At 35.7% G+C, this 10,167-nt stretch overlaps 1 protein-coding gene across 1 annotated transcript; it reads right to left on the bottom strand.

Moving 5' to 3' along the window:
* Positions 1-4,085: 4,085 nt before the first annotated feature.
* LOC137726644 (putative protein phosphatase 2C 63) lies at positions 4,086-6,590 on the bottom strand. The gene is made up of 4 exons (XM_068465583.2): positions 6,114-6,590; positions 5,562-5,935; positions 4,828-5,064; positions 4,086-4,609 (listed from the first exon to the last, which is right to left on the bottom strand). Exons 1-4 carry the CDS (start codon positions 6,379-6,381, stop codon positions 4,337-4,339), a joined length of 1,152 nt encoding a protein of 383 aa, XP_068321684.1. The 5' UTR covers positions 6,382-6,590; the 3' UTR covers positions 4,086-4,336.
* Between the last annotated feature and the right edge of the window lie 3,577 nt (positions 6,591-10,167).

The following is a 10,167-nucleotide window of genomic DNA, read 5'->3' as shown; positions in this document are numbered from 1 at the left end:
TAATTCTTTAACATTAATTTAATATTAAATTGTGATTAAACACTAAAAATCCCACCGATTTATTTCTAATTTTGATATCAAATTCCGACAAGTGACAATGCATGGCAATAAGAATTTGAATATGGGGAGAAGTTTCAAATGGGTTTAATTATTTCTAAGGACCAAGTCAGTCATCTACTTGCTAGTCTGTTCTGGTGCAACTGCTGTTAGTCGTTAGTCTTTGGTTTCTTAGTCTTTGAGTGCTTGACTTTACTAGGCAATAAATTTTAGGGGTGCTTTCTTAATTCTCATTTTCCAGGAAATTCAAAGAAAGAAAATGACTAGGTTGAACAAAAGACCAACCCCAAAAGATGAGTGCTCTGCTGGAAAACTAACCTGAAAGATGAGTGCTCTGCTGGAAAACTAGAAAACTCGCCGGAAACTGCGTAAACTTTAAACGTTCGTAACTTCTTCAATACTCAGCGAAATCGAGTCATTCAAAATATAAAATCATACTTCTAGACGAGACAAAGAGAATAGTACCTTTTTCGATGGCTAACTCGTCATGGTTTAGCCAGAAAACGGTTGGAAAGTGGTTAACTCGACAACCACTTTCGAGCCGTTTTCCGGCCAAAACACGGCGATTTAGCCTTTTAGAAAGGTATCTTTCTCTTCATCTCGTTGAGAAGTATAATTTTTGTTTTTAAATCACTCGATTTTGTAGAAGTTATGAACGTTTAAAGTTTACCCAGTTTCCGGCGAGTTTTCCAGTTTTCCTACGAACTAGTCATTCAAGTTATTTTCCGGCCATCTCCGGGAATCATTGGGCTTCCAAATGAGGACAATCTTGATCTAAATTTTCATATCTTCATTTTGATATATTATGGATCAAATTTGGTTAAGAAACGATTGAGTTACAAAGCCTTGAAAATTGCCCAAACTTTCGGCCAAGAGCTCCGGGACACTTAATGGAGTTTTTAACGGAAGAACCAAAATAATGGATGGTGGACAATCTCTGGGACCATTTCTATTGATTTTCAATCTCAGGGACCAAAGTGATGTTTTATGCAAATCTCAGAGATCATTTTGAATAAAAAGCCTTGTAATAATGTACTAATGTTTTTTCATTAGGCTTTTATTTTGAGGTATGTAATACTTGAAAGACTGAATGCATTTCTTTTATGTTTTGAAGTAATATTTATGTGGTAAAGTGGTATGCATATACTAACTTAGTATTATGTTTTCCATTTTTTGGGATCAAATTATGTTTTTCATTTTCATTATTTATTTGATTTAAAATATATTTACTTTAAATGGTAATGGGCCGGATCATATTTCCTGATAAAATTAATGGATTGATTTTGGATTGGGTCATATTACCCATTTACTTTAACAGGTTTTGCACGACACGACCTGTTAAGATATTGGGCATGTCATAAAAATGACACAAACACAGAAAACACGACACTAATACCAGGTCTAAGGTCATCTCCCTGCCATTAACAAAATTGAGTGTAGTCAGGCCATCTCCAACCGATGGCTGGCCAGAGGGCTCGTTTTAGCCCTCTGGCCCTCCAAGATTCTCCAAAATATTAATATTTTAATGAACAGTACATGGCCATATTTGCCTCCGTCTCCAATAGAGGGCTAGAGGGCTCGTTTTAGCCCTGTCACAAAAAACTGTCTCCAACCGAGGGCCAAATGGCCATAGGGCCAAACATAATTTATTATTTAAAACTACAACTTAAATGTTGTTTAAGTTTCATGTTGTTAAATGTTTTTTTATTTTTTATGTTGTATAATTTTTATGGCGGTTAATGTTATTAATATTGTTTAATGTTGTTTCATGTTACTTAATTTAATTTAATGTTGTATAATGGCTTAGGAGGTTATAGAAAAAAATAGAATTAAAAAAAAATATGAAACAAATTTTGTGAAATAGAAGTTATAGAGAAAAAATAAAATAGAATTTAAAATAAAATGAAACAAATTTTTTGAAATAGAAGTTATAACAAAAAATGAAATTTAAAAAAAAATATGAAACAAATTTGTAAAATAAAAGTTATAGGAAAAAAATAGAATTTAAAAAAAATATATGAAAAATAGAAGTTATAGGAAAATTTTTGTAAATAAAAAATAATAATTAAACTGTTAAAAAAAAATATTCAAAGAATTCCTGTCGGTTATAACCGACAGGAAATCCAACATAAGCAAAACAAAATGGCGAGCCCCGGGCTGGCTGGATGCAACCAGCCCTCCAACCCTCTAGCCCTCTCCGATTCCATGGGGCCCTCTTAGATTCTAGAGCCCTCTGGCCTAACCCTCGGTTGGAGACGATTTTCGGGCTATTTTCGGCCCTCTGACCCTCTGGACCCTTCGATTGGAGATGACGTCATTCCAGAGTTGATGACCCTATGGCGGTCCTGCTTTATTTAAGCCTGGTGTTTAGCAGTGGTTGCCTAGCTCTCATTCCCTTTGCACTGAGCTCCAACAGCAGACTAGTGCATCAAGAAATGACAATGCTAACATCAAATCTTTGAACATAAGTCACCAAATTAGAGAGAGAGATAGGTCTAACATGGTCCCCTACTGATATTTTCGAATTGTCCATACGTAACTATCAATTACTAAGTGTTACGTTTTATTACAAAAAATTTTGATGATATTTGGGGTAGTCTCTCTCTCATATATTGGTTGTATATTATTTTGTCGTATATCCAATATGAAATCTAATTCTTTAACATTAATTTAATATTAAATTGTGATTAAACACTAAAAATCCCACCGATTTATTTCTAATTTTGATATCAAATTCCGACAAGTGACAATGCATGGCAATAAGAATTTGAATGTGGGGAGAAGTTTCAAATGGGTTTAATTATTTCTAAGGACCAAGTCACTCATCTATTGCTAGTCTGTTCTCGTGCAACTGCTGTTAGTCGTTAGTCTTTGGTTTCTTAGTCTTTGAGTGCTTGACTTTACTAGGCAATAAATTTTAGGGGTGCTTTCTTAATTCTCATTTTCCAGGAAATTCAAAGAAAGAAAATGATAGGTTGAACAAAAGACCAACCCCAAACGTGTTGTCCACGGAGTAATACTTTGACTCAAGATGCGAGTGGTGGCTTCAGGGTTGTCCAGGGAAGTTGACGCCATGACAATTGGGTGCTTGAGATATTTCTTCTTATATACCCAATGATAGTTTGACACTTGGACATAAACTTCTTTTTATCTAGTATCAGATGAGAATAGGTTTGGTTCCCAATCCAATGACGTGTAATTGCCCGGAATCATCTTGGCTTTTTTTGCGTGTATTGAACACGTCGGAATTTGAATTATTTTGATTCATGATTTTATCTAAGTTTACTATAAGTTAAATAACTCATGCGAAGTTAATAAAACGAAAAAATAAACCAAAAATATCGTATTGGATAGTTAATCACATATCGATATATTTATATTTCCATGATCCATAAAGAGGTTTCCACATTTTAATACTACGATCTAGTGGTATTCTTCTTTACTTCAATGATAAGTTTGATATAAATTTACTCCCTACCACTCTTCTAAAAATCATAGTTTAGCGCCGTCTAGGCATTAGGCGGTTGGTTACCCCCTTGATTAATGCCTAGGCGTTTAAAAATTAAGAAATGATACCTAGACCTTTTGAGGCGCATGCCTACACCACCTAGGTTGTGACTCACTTAGACAAAAAATAGATAATTTTCATTTTACCTTTTACCTTTTTTAAGAAATTGTAAGGGACTTGTTGAATACTTAAATGAACACATATTATATGCTTGTTCCTCATGTTTTTATTATGTTCCAATACTTCATCATATATATATGTCATTCTACCTTGTAGTTTATGATAAAATTATATATATTTTAAGTATAAATTGATACTTATTTACACGAAATATAAGATTTACTTAAATCCGCCTAGTCCGCAACCCGCCGCCTAATTAGTGTCTAATGTCTTTTAAAACCTTGCTCTCAACCCTTGGTGTAAATAATATAATTGTATTAAAAAACATTAATAATAAAAAAACTAATAATATTATTCTTATCGAACAAATAAAAAAATTCAGTCCGTTTGAATACCGCAATGAGAAACGCAATAGAGCAAAACTTGTCATTAGAATATTTGAGGAGAAAAAAGGTCACAAAATTGGTAAAAACTTCTGGAGTTTGCTGTCAGTATGCATTCAGAAATGCTTGTATACCTATTCAGAAACGAAAAATACCGCAACCAATTCAGAAACGAAAAATACCTAACCTTATTCACATGGTTTCAATTATCGCAGCTACTGAACTAAACTATGCAAACTGTATCAACCATTTAAAGGTTTTCTTTGCTTCACGAGATCGTGTTGTGCAGATCCTGCTTATACGGATTATCTTCACTGACCGAGAAAATATCAACAGGCGCACTGGTAGAGCCAAGAATGATGTTCTTAGATTTACGTTTTGAGGAGCTTTTGTGGTCATCAAGATAGACTACTATAACAGTGATGTCATCGTGGAAGTGTCGCCTTATCCCCTTTTCGATTTTCTTTATGTCATTGTATCTCATCTCCCTCTTTTTTGCAGCTTCTTGAAGAGCGGCTCTTACTAATCTCTTTGCAATACCCTGCAATTGTTAAGCCGATTTTGTGTCACAGAGATGTCCGAACATATTTTTACAAATTCAGATTATTCAAGTCCTACTGTTATAGTTACTATAAGCATTTTAATTTAATTACAAGGCGATGAAACTTGAACCACGACATTTTATGTATTACTACGTTGTTAACTTAAGCTCCTGGTGGAATGCTACTGTAACAGATAGGTGAAAGAACGGGAACTTACAGCTCTAGGGTTTTTGAAAACAATTTCTACCGCTGCGTCATCAGTCAGCTGTTCCCAGAGGCCATCTGAGGCAAATATCAAAAACATATCCTGTGGCTTCAGTTTCCTTGTAATGATTGAGGGCTCTGCTGTCATCACTGGCCGTTTCATAGGAATGGGGTTCGCAAATTGCTGGTATATCGGGTCTCTGTTAAACTCAGGCTTCTTTAAATAAACATCACCAATAGATCTTGACACCTGAAATAAAAAGAACATTTAGACCACATTCTCCATAACATTTCAGTTTTAACTCCTCTAGTGCTATCTCTAAACCTACAAACGAAACTGAAATACATAATCAAACACTAAAGCCTGAAAATATGAAACCAAATATTCACAAGCTCAGTCAAGTTTCATAGAGATAAACAAAGCTTCAGTTGTATGCTTCAGGGGGCTTCGTGTACATCTCATGCATGGAAAACAATCACTTCCAACTAACCTGCATGAGATGCTGGATCAGGAGGCGGACGATAAGGTTCCTGGAACATACATCTCTCTTTAGAAATCTAAGAATACAAGGAGCAAGTTGAACAAGTTTCATTGACTAAAGACGGGAAACAATGCTTTAGATTCACAAATTTCTCTAAGGCCACAAAACTTACTCCTAGATTACTGAATCGCAATTCACTACTTACAAACTCGTACTTTAGGCAGCAACACACGCAATTCATTTCATTAAATGAATCCCACTGTACCTGAATGATGCCTTTTATCCTCCAAACTCCACGAGTATACACCACAACATGTGAATCATCGGGATGTAGTGCTTCAACCTCCTTCCTTACCTCCTCAACTCCCACATTGTGATCAGTGGACATGCGTTCTGCCACCACTGGACTCCTCTTACTATCTGAAACTCTCCGGCCAAGGACTGCTCTCGAGTCCCCCAGATTGGCTACATACAGAACATCATTTGATATTGCTCCCAAAAGGCAACATGACCCAACGGAAGCGATTTGGGGCATCATTGGCAAAGATCGCTTCACCAAACGCAAAAAATCCTCCTCGGTGGCGCTGAATGCCTTTTTTATCACATCTGGTGACAACCCACCTTGCTCCGTCGCAAATTCTATAATAATCCACAAAAATCTCAGAATTTAGAAACAAAAACACAATCAAGTTCAAGTCTTTCATCATATGCCGTTAAATCCAATTCAAATATTCAAATTCCAAGTCTTTTGCTTAAACAAATACAGAATTAAATATTCAAATTTCAAGTCTTTTGCTTAAACAAGAGAGAGCCATACTGTGTAGATAAGGGAAGAGATGGCTGTTGACGAATCTAGAAGCTTCGGGACCACCATGGCCGTCATATACACCAACATACGTCGCAGAGGGCGAGGTGAAGACCTGACCTTGATCCTCCAAATTCGAATTGGCCTGAACCACAGCAATTGAGTAGTCACCGGAGGCGTGGGGCTTCAAGTCCATGTCCCAAAGCCCATCTCCGCCGCCTCCAGCACCAAATCGCAACCCCAGACAGCGCTCGAGCGGCCTGTAGCACGAGCGCAGCATACTGTCTCAGTTCGTCGACTCCGTCCGTGGGTTCTGGGTTGCGTTTCGATTTGGGTTTTCTGCAGCCGTTGCGTTTGAATTTGATGAGCAGATGACTGAAATTCGAGAGATTTTTAGAGAGAGAGAGGAGAGAGAAATGAACGAGCAATCAAAGTCGTGTTGGAGACGCGTGAAGAGGGAAAGCAGAGACTTGCTCAATATGAAACAGCGAATGAATCAACGAATCCTACCTTTTATACACATCCACTCTACCGCGTCAAAATCCTACTACTTTTTTTCTTTCTTTTTTATTTGGTCTCCCTTTTCTTTTTCTTTTTGTTATTTTTTTCCCTTATTTTTAGGTCAAAAGAAAAATCTCGCAATTCACACTGTCATTGTGTACAGATTGCGCGGTAAATACGATATGTTTTACATGTCGGCACACGTATTGGAGAAACTCAAGTCCTTCTTTATTGTTAAATTCAAACATTGAACGTTTGACTTTACAACTCGTTCTCTGCTCACGCTATTATCAAGAACTAACTTCTTATATGTCCATGCTCTTTATCGATGACAACTTCTTATATACTCACGCTCTTATCAAGGAATTACAAAATTACTCGTGCATGTTATTTTCATTTTTTTTGCCATTTTAATTTCTTTTTAAATTATTAACAGTTCCCTATGAGTAATTAAAAGTCACTTCGGCCCATGAGAGTACCAAGCGTCATAGATGCATGGTTTAGTTAAAATATATAATTAGGAACAAATTAAATCTTGAAAAGGCTCCCGCGAAGCAAATGAAGGGAAGCTCTTCGAGCTTACGTATATCAAGTTAAAATTTTTTACTCTCTCCTATTTATGACACGGTTATATATTTACAATAAATATAGTCGTAAGTCAAGGAAGTTAGAAATATGGGAGAAAAAATGAGAATAGTGATCTACTATTCCTCAAATCAATCTAATTCTTAAATTTCTAGCTATTAGATTACAATCTATAACGGTGAAACCACATATATATTTTTATTTTGTATGCATTAGTAAACATAAGGGGAGTTAATTTCAGAAGTTGCTCCATGAAATTAATTAGACGTACCTAAATACAAAAGTTATTCCCAAAAAGAACTTTTATTTTTTTTTTTAATTTTAATTGGTTGTTTTTTGTTTACCGGGAGTTTTTATCGTATTTTGTTTTAATCAATTAGAATACATGCATCGCAACGTACAAACTCAAGCAACTTAATATTTTTTAAATGAAGTGGACTTGACTATACATTAAAAAAAAAAAAAAAAAAAAAGATTTTAATGTATGTTTTATCTAATTAAACTTTACACACGTTTTGAAAACTAAAGACAATGTTTTATAGTAACATTATTTTCTAAGCGATTAGTTGTAAATTTTGCAATTATTTAGAATGCTTAACTGTTACCCAAATTGATATAAAATTTTTGCTCCAATTATAAGAGGTGTAAATGTGAACCTGAAAACTTTTTAGCAAGTGTAGCACTCTCAGTGTAAACACAACCAGTTGCAACTTTACTAACATTGCGCATCACTTAATTGACAAATAATGTTTTATAAAGGAAGAAGTTGGAAAGAAAATATTTAAATGTACCAAAAAAGGTGGTTAGACAAAATCCAATAAAAAAAAGATGGTTGGAAGAAAAGAAAAAAAAAGTGCTGGCTACTATGTAAAAGCAAGTGACACTTGATAGGCCAATCTAACACTAAATAATTACTAAAGAATAATACTAGGAAGATTAAATGTTTAAATTAAATTTGTAAACCAAATGATGTGGTTGTTGATGATTGGATTATTTGTTTTATTTTGAACAAACAGTATTATCTACACTAAGGGTGAGGGCTTGACTTAGTCTCACAATGGGCTAGCAGTAATGTGATTCAAATTCGCTTTTGGTGAGTCAAACCTAAGACCTCTCACTTACAAGTGAGTAGGAATACCACTAAACCGTAGTACTAAGTGGCATGATTGGATTATTACTTAAGTGTTGATTAGAGTTTAGGGTTTAGGGTCGATGATTGCATTACCCATCACTAAAACATTCATGATTAAGGAAATTAACACAATTTGGAGGTTTGTCACCAACACTATTATTTAGTGGTATTTTTCTCTATTTGTCTCAATGTTATATTCGACGCTATAAATACTAAAATTTGATATTTAATTTTAGTCATTCATTGTATGTCTTGATCCAAATTCATGGCCGCCTTTCATATTAAAAGAACACGTTATGGGTTCAACCAAGAAGCTTGCACAGCAGACTATGCCTGTTACCATTTTGACTTACTGGAAGGAAGGAAAGTCCGGGCCAGTTGCCCTGATTTAGAGGCATTCATAACTTCATAATTATATGCAAAGTAAAGTTCCATCAAATTCTCAATAAATAAAAAAATTAAAAAGAAGGGAATAAAGAAAGAAAGAAAGAAAGAAAGAAAGAAAAAAGAAAAAGAAAGAGAAAGTGTTGTATCAAATTCCTTGACTTCATCAAATGAATATTATCCGCGTTGTCCTCCTCCAATTTCTGCTAATTAATCTCCTTTAATGGTATGAGTTGTTCGTAAGCACAGCCTCGTCTACGCTTGTTCAAATTCAATACTAATTCGATTTATAACATGATTTGATATCATGTTTTACTTATTTCAAACAAAATTGCACAAATGACATCTAAACTTTTCGATTTTTGAAAATTATCACGTGGTTTAAAAACAACTTACATTAATTTATACAAATGGTGCGGATTCAATTCCTCTCCTTCTAATATTTAACAATATTTAGAAAAAGATTACGTTAATTTATTTTTCGTTGATCATCGATCAAGGCCTAATTGATGCAATGCTAAAAAAAAACCCTAACTGCTCTCTCTTTCCACTTATCAACTCTAAATCTGTAGATTATATAGCCATTCACTTGCTCCCCCGCGGCCAGGGGGGTGGGGTTCTAGTCTTACTCCTTTATCTTCTCATGGATTGTTGCCTATCTATTTTCCATCTTGGTATTTCCGTCAATAAGTGCCTCCTTGATGAGGTTATTTGTGAGTCTTTCTTCATGAGTATTTTAATTTTGTATGTGTGTGTCATCGGCTCCTTTAAGTCTAATTTGTTGGAATCAATAACTTTGTTGATGGTGTTGTGCACAAAATTTATGATGGTATGGAACTAGTTGGTTCGTTATCAGTTCCTCTATGGAGCGCCATCTCAATCTGTCTTCTTCCAAGGACCAAACCAAAAATCCACCTCTAATTCCACCAAGAATATCAATTGAAAAAACTCAATCCCACATCAATACCCTCAAATTCCACCAAACCCACAGCAAATTCCAAATCCGCCAACACATGTTCTCTAACCTTGTGTTCCTCTCCTCCGGACTCCTTGCTGTCGTCGCCGCCTCCATTTCTTGTAATCTTCTTCCTAAACTTCAAGATCTCGTTTTAAAGCTTCAAGATCTCAGAGTCGGTGAGGGACTTGTGGAGGTGGACGGTCTTGGACACGACATTGGCGACCTCGAAGGAGAGAGTGTCGATGGTCTACTTTTGGGTTTTGGTGGCGGCGGCACCGACACATGGTGGCTCATCTGCTTCAGCGCTTCGATTCTTCTCTCTCCTCGGCTGGCTCGCAAATCAGAGCTGCTTTATATCAATTTCAGATTCATGTTCCTCATATTTTGGGGTTAGGTTTTTGAAAAGGGTGGAGGAGAGAGAAGGGAGGGGAGCGGATAGGTGGGTGCAGAGGAGGAGAGAAGCAAGAAAGTGGATGAGTGGATGCGAAGGAGAGAAGGGAGGGAGA

Source organism: Pyrus communis, chromosome 5 (genome assembly GCF_041283825.1).
Source record: "Pyrus communis isolate YQ-2024b chromosome 5, ASM4128382v1, whole genome shotgun sequence".
In the NCBI taxonomy this organism is placed as follows: Eukaryota; Viridiplantae; Streptophyta; class Magnoliopsida; order Rosales; family Rosaceae; genus Pyrus; species Pyrus communis.
This window is presented reverse-complemented; position numbering and strand designations above follow the sequence as displayed.